Source organism: Eumetopias jubatus, unplaced genomic scaffold (assembly GCF_037043125.1).
Source record: "Eumetopias jubatus isolate StellerSeaLion01/CBP00866 unplaced genomic scaffold, mEumJub1_p1.0 scaffold_16, whole genome shotgun sequence".
In the NCBI taxonomy this organism is placed as follows: Eukaryota; Metazoa; Chordata; class Mammalia; order Carnivora; family Otariidae; genus Eumetopias; species Eumetopias jubatus.
The window spans coordinates 77527014-77548188 of record NW_028274822.1 but is presented as its reverse complement, the minus strand read 5'-3'; the positions used below and the strand labels follow the sequence as shown (position 1 = coordinate 77548188).

Below are 21175 nucleotides of genomic sequence, written 5' to 3'. Positions count from 1 at the left end.
TAAAGCTGTGGATAAGTAACCTTCATTAAAGGTTTCCTGCTATCAATTTTAAGAAGACTTAAGTCTTTTCTAGGAAGAAAATCAAATATAGCAGACTTGGCTTTCGTAGGCATAAAGGAAATATGCCAGAGGCTGAAACAACCCACACTCCTCTTGGGAAGTTGCAAGGAAGGTCCTGGCTTTCTGGTCTCCCTATGTTTTCAGTGTTCACACAAGGTAACACTTTTTTTGTTTTAAACTTTGTGAGATGTGCAATTAGGATTTCTGAGCAGCCAGGCTACTGCTACACAGAAGGGGAGGATAGAGTTGAAATGACTCCACCTTAAGGACAGCATTAGGGGGGCGCCTGGGTGGCTCAGTTGTTGGGCATCTGCCTTCGGCTCAGGTCATGGTCCCAGGGTCCTGGGATTGAAGATCCGAGCCCTGCATCGGGCATTCTGCTCAGCATGAAGCCTGCTTCTCCCTCTCCCACTCCTGCTTGTGTTCCCTCTCTCGCTGCGTCTCTGTCAAATAAAATCTTAAAAAGACAGCATTAGGTTGTAACATCTTTGGGATATTATTACTACTAGAACTTGGGGTTTTAGGAATCATGAAGTTGAGCTAGGTTAGGACTGGGAACGTTTCAGGGTAAAGAGGCAAAAAATTGTCTTCCTGTTTATTGTGGCAGTTAAAATGGGACAAAAATTTTCCCCCGGCTTTTTGCAGGAAAGAAGGATGAGGTTCTGTGGAACAGGAGTGTAACTGAGGTGATTTAGGTTTGTATTTATATGAACATACTGAAGATGTTCCATAATTCATCTTTTTTCTAGCTCCTTCCCCTCTTCGGTGACCTGTGTTTCTATTCGAAGCCCCCAAAGCTGTATCATTCTTGTTCAGTTAGCCCTACTTCCAAATAGTCTTCTGGCAATAGACCCTAGGAGTTGATTTAAGTCCACAAATGGCTGGACATTGGGGGTTTTAATTTATCAGGCCCATATCTACTGCCTGGAAGTGGCAGGTTTTAACTTTTATTTTTTGATTCAGATGTGAAAAAAATCACTTCGCCAGGAAGATAGGATTGGGTTGATGGTTTATGAAATTCCTTCAGCATCTGCTCCTTGTTAATTCTAATTTCAAAGGCCAACAGGCTCCAGCTGGCTGAAAAAGTAAGCTAAAAGTTTTTTAATGTTTAGCACTTTGTCTAACGCTCTTTGCTGTTCTTTGAGATGGTTGTATATAGATAGCTGTGTGTGAAAGCTTTTCAATGATAGGGCAAAGCAAGACCCTTACTGTGCTGGGCCTAGAGGCAGCATATCTAAAGGCTTTTGAAATAGCCTTGAACTAAGTTACCCACAATTAACAAATGGCCAGTCAACTCATAGTTTGCTTTCTGCAATGTCTTAGCAAAGCCCCTTAAAAACCATAAGCTTAATCCACATTCAAAATATTTTTGGTCTCATTTCAACATCAAACATTGGACTGTATTAAGGAGACAAGCACTCTGCCCAGCTCTGCCCCTTAGTACTGAAAGGGGTTAGGCTGGACTGTTTTCAAGTTTTTTTTTTTTCTTTTTTGGCTATGAAACCCTTCAAATGTATTCTGATAAAGAAGCTCTCCACATAAAACACAAAAGCAGGAGTTTTCTGGAACATTTATTCTTTCATCAAGGGTTTTTTTCATGACAGGCACTGAGGATCCAATAGTAGTTTTTGGTAGAAGAGGACTGAGTGATGACAAAAATGTATTTCCCTCACTCCCCCACCCAAGAAGAAATAAATACCACACAAACTGTAAACTCATTCAGTGGTTCAGTTCATAATTCTAGTTGTGATTGTTAGCACTCTGACTTGGGCCTTGGTTTTCGGCCCCAGACTTAGTCCTAGGCTGAGAGACTGACTCAGGTACAGCTAGGACGTTTTCTCGTTCAAATCCTTGTTGGGTTCAAATGAGTCGTCATCCCTGTGGAAGGCAGCACCAGCAGAGAAGCTACAAATGCATTTCAAAAATGAGAAGTAGTGCTGGTTTTACCTTAACCACACACTGCACAGCCAAGAAAAATTAGCAGGAGTTGAGCAAAAAATACAGAGCAAATATCTCTGGGAGAAGCCCTAAAGCAGCTCCTAGTGAAAGCCGCAGTAGGGTGACAGTAGGATCTGTTTCTTCCACTTTGAGACTGGTCACGTCAGAACACGCGTCCAAGGCACATGACCTTAAGAGGAGATGTTCTGCGGCCGGTCTCACTAGCCAGATTCTCCTTCAGTTTCAGGCTTTCGACAGGATGGGACTGGTTCACACTCCAGAATGGTAAAGGAGTTACAGTTTGAAGCCAGAATGAATAGCCACGATGCCTGATGTGAGACTTTCATAAGTCACCTTCTCAAAACCTGCATCTTCTATCATCTCTTTGAATTCCTCCTAAAACACAAAGATACAGCAAGGATCACCTGGATTTAAACTCTAGGGCCTTTGTTGTAAAATATCAAAGTTTTGTACCTGAGATGGGAACTGTCGGATACTTTCTACAAGATATTGGTAGGACTTCCAATCTCCTGCAATGACCTCTCCCAGGACAGGAATGACCTGGAAGCTATATAGATCATAAAGCCTAAACACAAAGGCAAAAGATTAAGACTACAACATGCCCCCTGGGCAGAAGCAAGAAGGTTTAAGCGTGGATTTATAAATTCAAATGCCTATAGGGGTCAAGTCCCTGAAAGTAATGTGGGCCCCGTGTAAGACCAGTAGGGACTAGTGAGGATGTGGTGACAGGTGCAATTAGGAAGTAGCATAAAAGTGGAGAAGAGGCAGGTACTACTCAGCTCTGACTACGGCCACGTGGGAATAAGTGCTCCGCACTGCCCTATATGGTTCCTCAAGTGAAGCTGGATACTCAGATTTTTATGTGAAACTTCCTGATTTTTAAATACAAACCTGTAAGTCAATTTCTTAAAATAAAATGAATCAAACAAAATAGATCTGTGGGCCAACCTGAGCCTCTGGTTGTTGGTTTGAAACTCTTCTGGCTTAGGTATTGTCATTCAGAACTGGCTGACTTTGAGGTGGCACTGACCCTTAGAGACTCTGAACTATGAGGTTCATGCTTATCGCTTACTGGCTGTTTTATGTCCGTTTTGGGATGGGGAACCGCTGGCTAGCCAATGAGAATAAAGCCCTGTTAACAGTGCCAACCTGGATATGAGGGGATTGTTCACTTGACTAAACTCCAGGCAGAGAAACCGTCCTCCTGGTTTCAGGACTCGATGGGCTTCCTGGAGTGCCTGAGCAAGACAAGGAACAAGAGAACACACTCCTCAGCAGAACTCAATTCCATGAGGCCACAACAGCTTTAACTTTTGATGGGCATTATAAAAGTCAGCATTTCCCAAAGATCCCTTGGCATTCTCAGTTGGAAAGCTGTAGCAGCAGAGATAACCCTACAATATCCTAAATTTTATAGGCATTCTGCTGCCCATGAAGGGGTTACTTGGAGTACTCAGACTGGTACAATCACATGGCGGCCAATTTCTCAATTGTCTATTGATTATTTATTTATTAAAAGCTCATTCGAGGTTTTCTTTTTTTCTTTGTTTTTTTTTAAGTAAACTCTTTGCCCACCATGGGGTTTGAACTTAAAACCCCGAGATCAAGAGTTGCACCCTTTACCAACAGAGCCAGCCAGGTGCCCCTACAATTACTCATTTAAATCACAATGGATATCCTCTTTGATCTAGGAATTTTACTTCAAGGAAACTATCTTATAGAAATGCATCTGTTGTAGGGGCACCTGGCTGGCTCAGTTAAGCATCTGACAATTTTGGCTCAGGTCAAGGTCTCAGGGTCATGAGATCAGTCTCCATGCTGGGCGTGGGACCTGCTTAAGATTCTCCCTCTCCTGCCCCTTCCCACCCTCCAAAAAAAAAAAAAAAAAGCATCTATTGTAGAGATGACATGCGTATAGGTTATTCCCTGCAGCACTGTTTGAACAGCACAAGATTAGAAGCATCTTAACTATTAATGAGATACTGGTTAAATACTGGTTAAATTATGGAATGTCCAGGGGCGCCTGGGTGGCTCAGTCGTTAAGCATATGCCTTTGGCTCAGGTCATGATCCCAAGAGGTCCTGGGATCAAGCCCTGCATCGGGCTCCCTGCTCCGCAGGAAGCCTGCTTCTCCCTCTCCCACTAACCCTGCTTGTGTTCCCTCTCGCTGTGTCTCTGTCAGATAAATAAATAAAATCTTTTTAAAAAAGTAATGGAATGTCTATATAAATGGAATCTATGCAGCTATTTAAAAAAAGGAAGAGCCAGGGCTCTTTATGCACTGACATGGAAAAATCTCCCAAGATATATTTTTAAGGGAAAGAAAGCAATGGGCAAATTTCATATGCTAATATTTGTATAAAAAAAAGAAAAAGCAAAACATTTAATATTCACCAAACATCTCTGCAAAGGTACACAAAAAATTGGTGATTGGAGGGAGGGAGAGGAGGCACTGAATGGTTGGGTCACAGGGGTGGGAGGCATACTTTCACTGACATGCCCTTTTGTACTCTGAACCTACTCAAAAATTTTTTTTTAATTAGAAGAACTAATAAGCTGGCTGCATACAAGGGGCAGGTCATAAAAACCAAGCTGAAGTAGATGTCTCACCGAAAGCAGAGGAACCAGGTAACTGGAGCCCTCCATTACAAAAACAAAATGTGGTGCCTTGCACATTGTCTTCAAATGCTTTGGGATAGAATATTGAAGTAGAAATGAAGAAGAGCTGCATTAGGGGGTGCCTGGCTAGATTAGTCGGTAGAGCTTTTGATCTCAGGTTGGGAGTCGGAGCCCCATGTTGGGTGCAGAGATTACTTAAAGATAAAAATCTTAAAAAAAAAAAAAGATTAAGAGCTAAATGTTCCCTTCTCCCTATAGAGGAACCCATGACTCTAGGTACCTTCTGCCAAAATAAGTGTTTGAGTGCCTTCTGTGTTGGCTTTAGAAACGCCTCTGATCTGCAAACTCACAGGCTCAGACAGCTTCACAAGTGAGCAGAAACAGATGGAATGCCAAAGCATGACTGACAGCTCAAAGATGTGAATACCAACCCAAGCAACAAAGGCTTCTATGGGGATCTGCTCTGTGGTTTTGGTCTTTTTCAATTTTGTGACTAGGAAAATTGGCAACTTCAAGGATTGAAACCCCTAAGCCGGAAATAGTCATTCCATTCAAGAGCTGGGCGGGGAGAAGAATCCCTCCCTCTTTCCTCATTTTTTGTGGGGCCTCTCCAGGAGATCTCATAGCACAAGAGTCACACAAGCTAAAGATGCAGCCATATATACCTGATCAATGTGTGTGACATTCCGGATCCCAAAGGCAATAGTGTAAACATCAAACTTGTCATCATCAAAGGGCAGTTCTTCAGCATCTCCCAATACCCAAGCAAGTCCTGAAAGAGAAAATCATTTCTGGTCTCAGTCTGGGTCGCTGTCTCTTATGTACCCAGTGAACTGTCAAACCTGAGGAGGGCATTGTGGGAATCCCCCAATTTGCAGTCAGCCAGGTTGAAGTGTGGGCAGCCTGCACACCCCATTGATGGCTGACTTCTGAAGTGGGGGCAGTCTGGAATCTGAGACTAACTCTGGGAGTCAGTGTCAGAATTGAGCTGAATTATTGCACACGTAGTTGGTGTGGGAGAATTGGAGAACAGTTTGGTGCTGGAGAAAACCATACGTGTGGTATCAGAAACCATCACACATCTGCCTTCATCACTGGGTTCCTGGCCGCTGTCTTCACGGTGTCACTTCGGCCTGAGAATCTGAATTTCTTCAAGTTTAGCAGGAAGTTCTTTCCCCATGGGTCTCAGAGAAGAACCTGATGAATACTTAGTTATGCCCACCCTCAAGCAATTTTTACCCAACTGTTTGTGTAAAGTACCATGGTTAAGATCCCAGGTCTTGGGGTTTAGACTGCCAGGATTTCAATTCCAGCTTTATTCACATTTATTAGCTGTATAATCTTTTTTTTTTTTAAAGATTTTATTTATTTATTTGACATAGAGAGAGGCAGCGAGAGCGGGAACACAAGCAGGGGGAGTGGGAGAGGGAGGAGCAGGCTTCCCACCGAGCAGGGAGCCCGATGCGGGGCTCAATCCCAGGACCCCGGGATCATGACCTGAGGCGAAGGCAGATGCTTAACGACTGAGCCACCCAGGCGCCCTAGCTGTATAATCTTGAATAAACTACTTTGCCTTGGTTTCCTCATCTGTAAGATGGAGTTAATAATAGTACCAACTTCAGAGCATCACTGGAAGTATTCTAAGTATGGAATTTAGCCTAGTTATATTGGTTCTATTGGAGAATCAAAGTGTCTAGACCGTAAATCTGGTCACAAGTTCAGAAAACACCGAAGGGAACCCCATAACAGGGTAGCTACGTCTACTAAAGGATCCTGATTCGGCTTTAACATTGTTCAACTTGCAGCAAATTAGACATAAAATGCAACATAGAAGGAAGGCTCTACAGAGGAAAGTAAATGAAAGCCTTCCTGGAAAGCAAAGTAGCAGTATTTAACAAAACCCTTAAAAATAACCATACCGTGGGGTGCCTGGGTGGCTCAGCAGTCGATTAAGCAGTGGACTCTTAGTTTCGGCTCAGGTCGTGATCTGGTGATGATGGAGGTCTTGGAGATCTAGCCCTCTGTGGAGCTCTGTGCTCAGCAGGGTGTCTGCTTCCCCTCTCCCTTTCCCTTTGCCCCTCCCCCAGCTCACACACACTCTCTCAAATAAATAAATGAATCTTTCAAAAAAAAAAACACCAAAAACCATATCCTTTGAACCAGCTTTTTGATTTTTAGGAGGATGATGTTGATGACATCATCATCATCATAGCAACTGCTCTGAGCCCTTGATGGCAGGGTCTATATTATCACCTTACACACATTACCTTATCACATTCCCATACTAACTCCATGGGATAGCTCCTACTGTCATCCTCATGTTTTATGTGAGCCAAGCTGAGTATCAGGAAGATGAAAGCACCTTGCCCAAGATCACCCAGATGGATTGGAACTCAGGTTGTTTTATCCCAGGGCCTGTGTTTTCAATAGCTATGGTATATTACCTCCTACTACAAGGTGGTTTTTATTCTACCATTTTCTAGATAAGGTAATTGAGATCTGGAGAGTTTAAACACTTGTCCGAGGTTATATAGAAGGTAAAAATTAACAAATGCATGCAAAAATTTACAAATAAGGATGTCACAATGCTGTGTTCTGTGCAAAAGCTTTAGAAAAAAGTGAAAGATCAATTGGTTGCTGGTTATGTAAATTGGTCATGTGAATCTTCGTGATTCACATCCATACAGGAGAATATCATAAATAATAAATTTAACGAATTTTTAATGACGTGGGCATCTCATGATACAATGCTGAGTTAGGGCAGGATACTAAATTGTATATACAGGAAGTCTTCAATTTTATAAAAAGGAAATGATTAGGAAAAGCTAGGAAGGAAATACATTAAAATACTGGAAGCATCTCTTGATGTTGGAATTATAGGTAACATTTACTTTCTTCTTAATACTTTTGCAAAATCCACAATTCTCTCAAATATATCACTTTTATAACCTATCAAATACTTTTTAAAAATATTTAATTAACAGAGAGAGAGAGAGACAGGAAGAGAGGGAACACAAGCAGGGGGAGTAGGAGAGGGAGGAGCAGGCCTCCTGCCAAGCAGGGAGCCCGATGCAGGGCCCGATCCCAGGACTCCAGGATTATGACCCGAGCCGAAGGCAGCCGCCCAACGAAGCCACCCAGGTGCCCCTCAAATAATTTTTTTTTAAAGATTTATTTATGGGGCGCCTGGGTGGCTCAGTCGTTAAGCTTCTGCCTTGGGCTCAGGTCATGATCCCGCGGTCCTGGGATTGGGCCCCGCATCGGGCTCCCTGCTCTGCCGGAAGCCTGCTTCTCCCTCTCCCACTCCCCCTGCTTGTGTTCCTTCTCTCCCTATGTCTCTCTGTCAAATAAATAAAATCTTTATAAAAAAAAAAGATTTTATTTATTTATTTATTTATTTATTTATTTATTTAAGAGAGAGTACGCCTGAGAGAGCACGAGCAGGGGGAGTGGTAGAGGGAGAGGGAGAAGCAGGCTCCCCACTGAGCAGGGAGCCCAGGCAGGGCTGGATCCCAGGACCCCAGGATCATGACCTGAGCCAAAGGTAGACACTTAACCAACTGAGCCCAGGCACCCCTCAAATAATTTTTTTAAAGCTCCTGCCCTCAAGGGGCGCCTGGGTGGCTCAGTCATTAAGCTTCTGCATTCAGCTCAGGTCATGATCCCAGATTGAGCCCCGGGTCACGTCGGGCTCCCTGCTTGACAGGAAGCCTGCCTCTCCCTCTCCCGCTCCCCCTGCTTGTGTTCTGCTCTCGCTAACTCTGTCAAATAAATAAATAAAATCTTAAAAAAAAAAAAAAAGCTCCTGCCCTCAGAACTTCCATTTTGGGAGGAAGTGCTCCATCCACATAAGATGTAAATAAAACACACAAGATTGCTATACATAAACATACCTTTCTCATTAACTTACTATTACAAAATAATTTCTAGGATCCTCCTTAGTTTCAACTCTTTTCGCGTGATATTTTTTACAAAGACATCATTGTTGGACATTGATGAAGCAAGGAGGAAAGATAAGGAAAACTGGCCTATGCAGCACTTAATAATTCATACACCAGTGGATTTGTCTTGGCAGTGAGGAGAGGCTGAAGGACAAGCTATGCTATGGAAGGGATGATTCCAGAAATGGAGCATTGCCTATCATTTCTATCCTTGTTCTCCATTCCTTATGGCTGAGCACCAGAGGGAAGGGAAACACGTTTTTCAGTAGGAGTAAGGAAACATAGTGCCTTTGTCTAAAAACACTAGGGACTGTCTGCTTTCTGATCAGCACTGAGGGTTAACAAAAGAGCCCTTCATCTTGGAGGCCAAGTGGGCTGTGGTCTGTCTAGGCAGCTCGTTCTGGGGGTGGGGGGCAGAGGAGGAAGAACTGAACTAAAATAACCATACTCACTTCTGGGGGGGCGGAGCACAGGACCGCTGAGGTTGACCTGAGGACCTTTATTTTCTTGGTCCCAGACCACTGCCTCACAGTGGCTGCCCGCAGTGCTCGGCCAGCTAGGGAGAGGCCAGGGCAGTGGCTCCAGAGAGCCTGCCACATCCTTACTTCTACTTGATAAAGTTGGGGGGGGGGGCAGTATTTTAAGAGATGAAAACAAACAGCAAAATGTGAAATCTACATCTTTAAGCTCAGGCACAAACTGTCAATTTTCAGATTGCAGTGGGTTCCCAGAGACATGCAGTCACTCTCCTATCTGCTGCTGACAGGAATACTGTTTCGGGGGTTTCTTTAATTCTATCACCTGGGCCCTCAGAGGAACAGATGCCCAGATGAGGGAGGAGTGCAAAAGGGGTTTTCCTTGGCGGGGGTGGGGGGGTGGGGTAAGGGAGAACACCTGGGGTTGGATAAAAGGAAGAGGAAGCAAGACTGAGTGGGGAAAGCCTGTAGACCTCAATGCAGATCCGATAAAGCCTTAGCCAACCCAGCAGGGAGCTCTGGAGCACGTCCAGCAAAGAGCCTAACCTGGAAGCGGAGGCAGAGCCTGAAGGTTGTAAGAGCTTGTGTCTGAAGTGCAAGTTCCCCAGTTAAGGGCAGAGCACCTTCCCAGCTTCCACACGTGTCAAACCCTCTGAGTACTGACGGGGATTAGGATGGGTCCAAAACAGGACATTGGGGTCAGCAGGGAGTTGCTGGGAATTGAAAGCAAAACTTCCGTCTCAGAGTCCAAGAGCTAAGATCCCAAGACTCAGCTCCGATTTGGGATCTGCCGTTTAAAAGTTGTGTTACTTGAGCAGAGGCACTTTACTCAAGCAGCTCTTTGGGCTTTGGTTATCAGCTCCATCACATGGGGCTGATAATCACACTAACTCCCTGGGTTGCCGAAATAATGTACATAACAGCACACGAACTGGATTCAGGCACACAAATTATCTTCGACTCCTGCCTATCTATATGTTTTTGAAAATAAAGCACTTCAACCTTTTCTATATCCCATCTTACTTCATAAACACACAAACATTGCCACTGTGTCTACTTGCCATAGGATTTACCAGCTTTGTGTCCTTGAGCACGGGCTTTCTGCTTTCCAATCTTTAGCATCTCCTTGTTGATGTCACAGACCACGACCCGGGAACCGCCTAAGGGATCCTCTTCACTTTGGTACTTTTTGGCAATTTCTTCCCAGGATAAATTTTGCTGGGCCCGTAACTGCCTCTTCTGCTTTCCCTTATGCTGTTCGTGGACATAATTAAGGAACCGGAATGCAATGTCACCTGTGGGAAGCCAACAGGAGGAAGATGCAAACACAAACAGAAACACACGCAAAAATCCAACATTTCCAAAACCCAAAGAGGGTGAAAAGGTACAAGATTTGAGGAGTATCCAAAAATTGAAGTTTCTCTTCATTTCTATGGTAACTTAAAAAAAAAAATTGGGACGCCTGGGTGGCTCAGTTAAGCGTCTGCCTTTGGCTCAGGTCATGATCTCTGGGTCCTGGGATCGAGTCCTGCGTTGGGCTCCTTGCTCAACAGCGAGCCTGCTTCTCCCTCTGCCTGCTGCTTCTCCCTGCTTGTGCTCTAACAAATAAATAAAATCTTTAAAAAAAACACATTTTTTTAACTTCTAATATCCTTTTTTTAAGATTTTATTTTTATTTTTTTTAAAGATTTTATTTATTTATTTGACAGAGAGACACAGCGAGAGAGGGAACACAAGCGGGGGAGTGGGAGAGGGAGAAGCATCTATGCTTTTTCATCAATAGATGAAATAGATTACAGATGGTACCTCTTGACTCCTTTCAACCTTCTGTGTGCACTTTTACACTGTCAAGACTGATAACATACTGTTTGTTCAGTAGCTATAATTATGTCTTCTGTGCTTTGCTGGAGTCTAAAAGCTGAAAAGTGTTTATGTTATTGTGACCAGGTAAATACTGTTTGGGCCAAGACAGTGCTTTCTAGGATCACATTTCCTTTCTTATAATGTTGCCTTTGTTTTTTTAACACCAGTTGCAAGAAATATATCCTTAAGTTTTTCTAGAGTCTTCAACAAATTAGGTATTCTCCAGTCCCTTTCCTATATATTTAAATATTTTATATGAAACAACTTAACATACACGGGGATCATATTATACACATAGTTATACAACTTGTTTTCTTTCTCTTCCCACTGAATATGTCTTTGAGAACCTTCCATCAGTACTTATAGGTTTTCCACATTCTTTAAATAGCTACATGATATTTCATAGAATGGGTGTACCTTAATTTAAAACAATTTCTTTACTGAGGCAGAAATAGGTTATTTCCAAGTTTTCACTACTACTAAAAATGATGCAGTGAGCATATTTGTAGCTATATATTTTTAAAATGTCTTTTTTAATACATGGAATTACCTTCCAATTACATTTTCTAAATGGGCAGTTGGCAGCATGTAGTAACGCTGCAGGTGAAGGCACAGATGTAGGCAGCTCTGACTGAGCCCTTTGTGCAAGTTTTTTTTTTTTAGACTAGATATGTGAGATTTAGAATTATATCCTAGACTATAAAAGATTTTAGATTTTAATAGATTCTGTTAGATTGTCCTCCATTGAGCAAACAATGACTCATGGAACACTACATCAAAAACTAATGATGTAAGGGGCACCTGGGTGGCTCAGATGATTAAGCATCTGCCTTCAGCTCAGGTCATGATCCCAGGGTCCTGGGATCGAGCCCCGCATTGGGCTCCTTGCTTGGCGGGAAGCCTGCTTCTCCCTCTCCTTCTTTTTTTTTTAAAGTTAAGGGAGGTTTCTTTTTCTTTTTTTTTTTTTTTAAGATTATTTTATTTGAGAGAGAGAATGAGAGAGAAAGCACATGAGATGGGGGAGGGTCAGAGGGAGAAGCAGACTCCCTGCCGAGCAGGGAGCCCGATGCGGGACTCGATCCAGGGACTCCAGGATCATGACCTGAGCCGAAGGCAGTTGCTTAACCAACTGAGCCACCCAGGCGCCCTCTCCCTCTCCTTCTACTGCCCCCCCTGCTTGTGCTCTCTCGCTCTGTCAAATAAATAAATAAAATCTTTAAAAAAAAAAACTAATGATGTAATGCATGGTGATTAACATAACATAATAAATAAATAAATAAATAAATAAATAAATAAATAAATAAATTGTCCTCCATTGAGCAAGGTGTCTTACTCCCTTCTGAGTTTCCACTGGGGAGAAGACCACACCAACAAAGCCACACATAAACATGTTTCACACATGGAGATTGTTCTTCTGTCATTTCTTATTCTATATTATTCTATTGGTATAGATTATCACATTATTACATTATATGACCCATTATTCTAATGTAATTTAACATGTATATTAACCATGTAATAACATCACCAAGATGCATTGTAGAAACCCATGACATTTTTCTCCCCAGATATCTAGTGTGCACCAAGTAACAAAGGACCATGTATAAACAATTGAGCTTTTGATTTCTGATATGATAATGGATTAGGCAGAAAGCTTATGGAATATGAGAAAAGGCATCCCCGCCCCAAAGAAAGAGGGAAAGTGGATTAAAGTTAAACAAAATAAAAGTCATTCACGTGGTGAGATGTCACTGGAGTAAAGAAGTGATCTTTTTTACTTTGTAACCCTGTGCATTTTAGAAAAATGACAGGCATAAAGCTGATATTTTGTGCTTTTGAGTGACATTTAGTTAAAAAGAGTAAACCTTTCTTAGGAGTGTGCTGATTTTCTTTTAAGATTTTATTTATTCATTTGACAGAGGGAGAGAGACAGCGAGAGCAGAAACACAAGCAGGGGGAGTGGGAGAGAGAGAAGCAGGCTTCCAGCAGAGCAGGGAATACACACCTGATGCGGGGCTGGATCCCAGGACTCTGGGATCATGCCCTGAGACAAAGGCAGACGCTTAACGACTGAGCCACTCAGGAGCCCCAGGAGTGTGCTGATTTTCAATTACCATCTTCAGCCTAATGGTAGATAAGCTAGCTCATTCCAACAAGAGACACTAATTTCTACAAAAGGTGCTCAGCAATACTTGAGGATACTCGATGGGACATTACCTGTGCCTCCAGCAACATCGAGCAGCTGGGTCCCAGGAAACGGGTGCATCTTCGAGAGCAGTAAATCCTTCCAAATACGATGGATACCAAAACTCATCATATCATTCATCACATCATACTTCTTGGCCACACTTTCAAACACATGATAGACTGACATAGGAGAAATACAACACAATTGTGCTATTAACAAGATCAACTAGGGGAACTCCTAAATGAGAGAGGAGGAAGCTTTTCTCCCCTGAAGTTGCCCATCTTTGTCAGGTAAAGTTAACTTATACTGCTTGATGCCCAAATCTGCCCTTTAACCTCTTTTTAAAAAGGCTTTAGTTATTTTCATGTGAGAAACCAACCTCTTTTCTGCTGTCTTAGTTACCTTTACCTAGGACCACTACCCCATGCACCTACTTGGTACTAAGTAGGTTTCCATTTCTTAGAGGATGGGGGAGTATGGAATTTTTCTAATGGTTATTATAATAGAAAAACAACAGAATCATTAGAAATACATAACTAATGGATGGGAAGGCCTGAGCTCATCCCTGCCTGGATCACAGAGAAAAAGCTCAGGTACAATAAGGTGGGCAGATGAATGGCAAGATGTGAATCAGGGCCAAGCCACACTGCAGAGGGCCCTCATAAATCTCATAAATCTGACAGGATCAAGGGAGAATATGGAATCTGGTCTAGTGGGAGAAGGAATTACTACTTAAGGCACTGTGAAGCACAGGCTACATTTAACTTCTTTATACCTGTTTCTCTGCCCATAAGATGAAATACTCAGTGCCAGCTCCCTATCACCCTGCCATAAGGCTGAATTAGGTAAAGGGGATATGCTTTGTTTCTTAAATGAAATGTGCTGCATAGATCCAAAACATCACTGTCCTCTGCTGAATCAGCAGACTATAAGCGCTCCTCCTGAACTCAATCTTGAATGCCTTTCTCAACCCCAGGATCTCCAAGCTTGCTTTTTTTTGTTTTGTTTTTGGGGTATTCACGGACACTACAGCTCAACCCATCGAGTATAAGCAATCTTTGTTTTGCATGGTTCCGATATACATGAATTTCAGTGACTGTGGTTTAGTTAAATAACACCAGTCCCTCAGCAACATCATTCATGTGCAGTGGTGTATTAACCGTGAGTAACTGCATAAAGTACAAACTTCACTGGTAGTTCTTCAGCCCATAAATCACTCTGTAAATAACAGACACGCATCATGATCAGTAACCAATTATGTCACTTCTTTCAGTTTGCACTTGGTAGGTCACTACACATCAGTCATTCACTTCACACACAGATAGCAAAGTAGGTAGATGTGTTATCTCCTTATCTCTCAGTTTTAAACACGTGGTATTTTACAAAACTAGATAATTGAAAGAGGAAATTGGCCAACGAAAATGAAAGCACTGCAAAGAAATGAAAAGTGGTAATAGTGGAAGTGAAATGTCCATGGGGTTATAGGTGAAACAGCTGACTGTGGGAATGCTGATGCTCGAGAGACTCTAGATATGCAGCCAGAAGAACTATGTGAAGATGAATTTATGGACATAAATGAGGATGTGGTTGTAATGAAAAGGTTGAAGATGTCCCAGAGGAAATGATGCCAGCAAAAAATCTGACCCTAGGGGAATTCTTGGAGATATTTCATGACATTGACAGTGAAAGGATAAAATCTTACAAGCTGATTAAAATTTAGAAAGGAGTATGACAATTTGCCAAAGCATAGAGAAGATGCTTGCTCCCTATCATAAATTATATGACCAGAAGGTAGCAAACACTGTTCAAACTACTCTTGGGACATATTTTTTATGAAGGACTAAAACAACTTAATGTTTCTAATTTTTTATTAGAATTTTAATTTAATTAAAAAACAAACTTAAAATTTAAAAATTCTAATTACATTGTTAAAATTAAACCTAAATTTAAAATAGTTTGCTAAATAAGTATTACCTTTACTATTTATTTCATTTCTCTATACATTTATAACTAACAAAAAGAGAGTTTTTGATGTTCAATAATTTTTAAATTTTTTAAAGTAAACTCTATGCCCAATGTGGGGCCTAAACTCATGACCCTGCGATCAAGAGTCACATGCGCCACTGACTGAGCCAGCCAGGAACCCCCAATGTTCAATAATTTTTAGAGGTCCTAGAACAGTTGTAATTTTTCCCATTTATTATTAGTATCACTGTGCATGATTTCAGCATGCATGGTCATTTTTACAGTCCTGCACTACTGTGCAAAGGGAAGACTGCCTGTACTTCAATGTTGGGTCTCCATCTGGGAGCTATATATTTAGCTCAGTGGATAACCTTTCCTTGCTTGTGTGTGTGAAATATTGTTTATATTTTGTAAAGTACAATACAGAAGTTAGGCATTATTATCATTTTGGAAGCAACCCACCTGGATTAAAATCCCTGGCTCTGCCACTTACTGGCAGAATCTTGGGCAAGTGACTTACTATCTTTGTTTCAACAGTGTCTTCATCTATAATATCAGGCTGTTAGTCTCTACCTTATAAGGTATTTACAAGAATTAATGTAAAGTATTCTAAAAGGTTTCAAGTCCTTAAGTTTGCTATCGTTTTACTTGGCTTCCCTTATTTCACAAGCAGTTATCAAGCTTTTAATGTGCATCAGCCACTGAAATATAGACATGAATGGAGCCACTGTCCTAACTTTCTGGGGATTCACTCCAGTGAAATAAATGTTAATTTAAAATCAATATTCAAAGAGTTACAGTAGAGCTATGTATTTAGTAAGGCTGAGGTCAGATGTAAGACAATGTACTAGTCTTTAAGAGGATGGGATATTCCATTGTTTCTTTCTATTTCCTGGGTGACCACAGGCCAAGTGAAGGAAACTCTCAGAGCCTCACCATATCCACCTGTTAAAAGGTTTAGTTAAAATAATACCTTCCCCATTATAAATGGTACAGTTGGAGTTTTAAAACAGTCCTTTCCTTTCACATGCCTATAGCACAATGCTGGACACAAACTACTCAACAATATCTAACCTTTATTGGGCAATTACGAAGTGCCAGGCACTGTTGAAAATATTTTAATGTATGAAGTAATCTAATGCTCATTATAACTCTAAGAGAAAAGTTACTATTATTTCTACTCATACAATTTGGAAGCTGGGGCACAGCGAAGATAGTTTCCTCCTTCCTTTCTATAAAAAATGGCCCTACCCTTTAGCAAGAGGTGAAGAACATGAGCTCTGTAGTCACACCAGAGTGGGTTGGAAGACTGGTTCAGCCACTTACTATATTAAATTGGGCAAGTTCTTGTTTAATCTCGAAGTCTCAATTTCCTCATGTGTAACTTGGGGATAACAATACCATTGTTCGGAGGTTGAAATGAAAATTGGGAATAATATCTGCATGGTGCCTGGCACATCATAAACACCCACTTTTTGGGATTTAGTGATAATTACTGTGTTTAACAAGAGGAGGCATCTAAGCTCTGCGGGGTCAGGCTGGGGGTGGGGGGAGGTGGACTCCTTGGAGGTCAGGACTACACAGGCTACGGCATCCGAGTCAACAGGACGTTAAATCAACTCCTAGCTGAGCAGAAGAAACTAGATCGCAGATAGATCCCTCCGTCCGCCCTCTCGCCCCTTTCACCTTTGCCCCCCTTCTCCTCCTCCGACACAGTCTCAAACCCGAAATGTGTTTCCGTTGCCTGCTTCTCTTGGGACACGTGCCGCGCACCCAGCGGGCCCCTGGGCCAGGAGCTACGAAACCCGGGGAGCCGGCAGCTCCGCATCACCCGCGACCACAGAGCACGGCTCCTGTGGGTCGCCATCTTGGCAGTAGCGTGACGGCGACCGACAGTACGTAGTGTTGCATCACTAGAGGGCCAACGGTGGCCGGTAGGAGACAGTGTTAGCGTAACGCGTCCTGAAACCCTTGATTAGGGAGCTATGCGTATGACCTCTGGGATCCGGAGGCTACTTAGTTTTTGAGTACCGGACATCGCTTCTTCTCTCTCTTCCCACTTTGAATATAGAATTCACCAGAAATGAAGGGACCTTAGGATAAGTCCGCAATCACCTCTCAGCGGCCATGTCTCTGAATCTTAAGTAGCAGTATGAATGCTAACTAGCAAGATACCAGTAACTCTTTGTTTTCTGGTGCAGAAGTAGGAACTAAGGTACCGTGGTTACAAGGCAAGAGATTACAAGGTCAGTTCTCTTAAACTTTGATGTGCCTAAGAATCACCTGGTTTGATCTTTATTTGTTTATTTTATTTTTTAAGATTTTTATTTATTTATTTGACAGAGAGAGAGACAGCTAGAGAGGGAACACAAGCAGGGGGAGTGGGAGAGGGAGAAGCAGGCTTCCCGCAGAGCAGGGAGCCCGATGCGGGGCGTCCTAGGATCATGACCTGAGCTGAAGGCAGACGCTCAACGACTGAGCCACCCAGGCGCCCCTGGTTTGATCTTTAAAATGCAGATTACGGTGGGCGCCTGGGTGGCTCAGTGGGTTAAGCCTCTGACTTTTGATTTTCCTCTGGTCGTGATCTCAGGCTCTTGAGATCAAGCCCCCGTAGGGCTCCATGCTGGATGTGGAGCCTGCTTGGGATTCTCTCTCTCTTCCTTTGCCCCTCTTTTCTATCTTATCTCCAAAAGAAAAAAAAAAAAAAAAAAAAGAAGCAGCAGCAGCAGCAGATTCCTGGGCCCAAATATCAGAGATTTTAAATCCTTACATTAGGGATGGGCATTGGGAATCTTTATTGAACAATCTTATGTGGTGGGTTTTTTTTTTTTTTTTAAGATTTATTTATTGGGGGGGTGTGGAGCATAGGGAGAGGGAGAGAGAGAATCCAAAGCAGCCTCCACACCTAGCGCAGAGTCCCATTTCAGGACCCTGAGATCATGACCTGAGCCAAAATTAAGAGTCCGATGCTCAACCCACTGAGCCATCCAGGAGATCTGCAAACTCCTGTGGTGATTCTGATGCAAGGAATTTGCAGACCATTCTTGAGAAACATGTGCTAGACTGCTCTGAAAAATAAACGTTCTGGGGCACCTGGGTGGCTCAGTCATTAAGCGTCTGTCTTCGGCTCAGGTCATGATCCAAGGGTCCTGGAATCGAGCCCCACATCAGGCTCCCCGCTCAGCAAGGAGCCTGCTTCTCCCTCTCCCTCGGCCTGCTGCTCCCCCTACCTGTGCTCTCTCTGTCAAATACATACATAAAATCTTAAAAAAAAAAAAAACAAAAAACGTACAAAAGGCTGTTCTTTGGTCTTTATATTTTATGTACCTAAGAAATTTGTAAATGGGAAGGAAAGCTCTGGTGTCTGTTTAGTGAGTCAGACCTACTCACCACTCACGCTCCTTCTTCTGCTGTCACAAAGCTACACTTCTAGCGCCAACTGGCATAGCATGGATGTTTACTTCCAACCCAGATTTTCCAGTTCTTTTTTTATTGAAAGGGTAATGTAGACCATCTTGAGCAAAAGAGGATGGAGGTGGTGAGTTTTGCTTGGATTTCTATGTTTCTGCTTTGATTCTCTTTTTAAATGTATGTTTCCTGTAAATATTTCACAAGGAGAAAGTGCCAAGGACCCTAAGAAACTATTTTGAAAATGAAAAATCTCTTCCTGGTTTAATGTGTAGCCTGACAGATGGACACCTACTGCTTTCTTTTGGAAGAGCTGCACGGGTTTTTCTTCTTTCCCTCTCTTTTATTTTTAAAAGTGATAGAGTAATTAGAGTTCTCACATCGTTGTTAAAGGAAATAAAAATTCATCAAGGAAACTTAGTATATCTTCCATATCTAGTCATACATAAGAATGGACCTTGGGCTTTGGGGCTGTTCTTTGTAATCATCAAAGTAAATTTCCAAACAAACCAACATCATGTATTTGTTCTCATTTCAATATGACTTGTGGGGAAAAAACTGCAAAAGGTGAAGAAAGACAAGGACTGATGAGGCCATTTTAAGGAAATTTAAAAATACGAGATTAGTATCTAATTTTCTTTATTCAAGTTAAAACTATTAATTTCAAGAAATTGATTGACTTATATATATGTTACTTATTAATGTTCTGTATTGCATGTTTTGATGGATAAGGAGCCAAAAAGGACCCAATTAGGAGAATTCTAGGATTTTGCCAATTTATTTGTTCATATAGGACTGCTTAAATTCCACTCATCCTTCTATGCTCAGCTCAAGTGATGCCTCTCTGGGAAGCCCTCTACCCCCCACCCCCAACCGTTTGTACACCTCTCCTTGAAGCCTTTGCTATAGTCAGCATTTTGTGTTGACTTTATTATAGCTCTTGTTACTATCTTCCCTTGTAGTTTTTCATCCCTACTTGCTCCCTCCCTCCCTCCTTTCCTTTCTTTTGGGTGAATGATATGTTATTTAGTCAGTTTTGTTTACAAGTGAAACTCTGGGAATTCAAAATTAACATCCTTGCTAGTGAGCTTGTTATAGACAGCAGGAAAAGCTTCACCCTTGTGTTCCACATTGTTTGGCTATGTTTTATACAAATGAACCCTTATGAGCTGGCTGCCATCCACTTTCACGTGGATTCTCTTGCCCATAATTTCACTTGGGAAGACTAAGCCCTCCAGGATTGTACCATGCACAGCTGTCAGAGTGGAACACTTATTTTTTGTACAGCTTTTTTGAGTTGGCTCAGGCAACTCTGGGCAATAAAGACATTGCACTTCCCACTGAACTTTTTCTCCAGTTTATGAAATAGCTGGACTTGGATTCTCTGGAAAGATTTCAACTGAGGAATGGGAACAAAGATTATAATAGCTTTCTGACCACCAATTTAAGTTTCCTTGGCTGTTGTTATATTCAACTCCCTTAGCTGGTCCTTGAGTTTTGAGTTCATTTTCAGCTCAAGGATAGCTTAGGAGGTGCTGGACTCTTCCATAGCCATTGGGCTTCATGATATTTTGGCTTGAACTGAACATGGCCTTCTCTCTTTGGTGAGCACTGGCCTAACCACTGTAGTTTCTTATTTGCTTAATTTACTTAGGAAACCATGAGTATATTAAAGACCTCAATCTGAATATATTTTGGCATTCCTTGTGCTCAGCGCAGTGCCTGGCATATAATAGTTTCTAACTAGCTGAGGTTAGTCTGAAAAATTATTTATTCATCTCTTTAACAGTATGTGTATGTGATCCTTCAAATCTCAAACTGCTATGGTTGAAAGGAATCATTTATAATTTTCCAAAGTACAGATGGCTGTGATGAGATTTTCTAAGTCTCAGTGTCCATATTTGTAATATGGAGAACTGGTTATCTCATGAGTGGTTGAGAACATTACTTATTATCTATGTGATGGTGGGTAACTGATCTAAACTTTTTGAACCAGTTTCCTTGTCTTTAAATTTGAGTTAATGTGAGGATTAAGTGTGATAATCCATATAACCCACAATGCAATGCCTGCTAATGATAAGCACCCAATGATAATACTATTAACAATGAAATGAAATATTAACAATGACATATATATTTTTTCTTGAGAGAGAGAGCATGCACGTGCGAGTGGGGGAGGGGCGGGGCAGAATGAGAGGGAGAGAGAGAATCTTAAGCAGGCTCTGCAAGCCAGGAGCCTGAGGCGGGGCTCCATCTCATGACCCTGAAATCATGATTTGGGCTGAAAGCAAGAGTTGGATGCTTAATCCACTGAGCCACCCAGGTGCCCTGACAATGGCTTATATTAATAAATGACTTGTTAACAATGAAATGAAGTTCTGTATGGCGAAGTGCTGTAAAGTGATATTAAATGTAGGGTTTTGTCATTATTTTTGCCCTTATTATTGGGAGATTGAATAAGAGCCATAAATAAATTGATATTAATACTAGAATAAGAACTATAAATTAAGCCATAAGTAAACGGATTCCACAGGTATTCCAATGTTTGGATTCGTTATTAGTAGTGGTGCATATTATATTATGCACATTATCAGCGTACTGAAAATTAAACCTGAACTACAAGTCCCATCATCCTTTCAACGGCGGGCGTGGTGGTGGGGAGTGGGGGGGCGGGGCGGGGGCAGAGAATCACTGGG

General features: G+C 42.0%; 1 protein-coding gene, 1 long non-coding RNA gene and 1 pseudogene across 6 annotated transcripts; 1 reads left to right on the top strand and 2 right to left on the bottom strand.

Annotated features, from left to right (window-relative positions):
* The first annotated feature begins 301 nt into the window (after positions 1–301).
* LOC148162324 (uncharacterized) lies at positions 302–2966 on the top strand. The gene is made up of 2 exons (XR_015766926.1): positions 302–1145; positions 2240–2966. It is a non-coding gene; the product is annotated as an uncharacterized LOC148162324 (long non-coding RNA).
* Positions 1615–16946, bottom strand: COQ5 (coenzyme Q5, methyltransferase). Of its 5 annotated transcripts, none has more exons than XM_088019326.1 (7): positions 16758–16946; positions 13136–13285; positions 10117–10350; positions 5304–5410; positions 3169–3257; positions 2473–2584; positions 1615–2394 (listed from the first exon to the last, which is right to left on the bottom strand). In XM_088019326.1, the coding sequence occupies exons 1-7, from the start codon at positions 16936–16938 to the stop codon at positions 2293–2295; spliced, it is 975 nt and encodes a 324-aa protein (XP_087875452.1). In that variant the 5' UTR covers positions 16939–16946; the 3' UTR covers positions 1615–2292. The 5 variants fall into 5 exon arrangements, with proteins under 5 accessions (XP_087875452.1, XP_087875453.1, XP_027972491.1 ...); XM_088019327.1 differs by having other exon boundaries at positions 2473–2566; XM_028116690.1 differs by having other exon boundaries at positions 10129–10350.
* Positions 16947–19499: 2553 nt separating this feature from the next.
* On the bottom strand, positions 19500–20068 carry LOC114219203 (small ribosomal subunit protein eS7 pseudogene; annotated as a pseudogene).
* Positions 20069–21175: the final 1107 nt, after the last annotated feature.

Bases quoted from the DNA above. Each gene is read 5' to 3' on its own strand.
- COQ5 (XM_088019326.1), bottom strand. From the start codon at position 16,938: ATGGCGACCCACAGGAGCCGTGCTCTGTGGTCGCGGGTGATGCGGAGC. The intron at 10,351-13,135 runs GTAATGTCCCAT...GGCTTCCCACAG, and splicing joins CGATGTTGCTGGAGGCACAG to GTGACATTGCATTCCGGTTC. The intron at 3,258-5,303 runs GTATATATGGCT...TGTCTTGCTCAG, and splicing joins ATGTCACACACATTGATCAG to GCACTCCAGGAAGCCCATCG.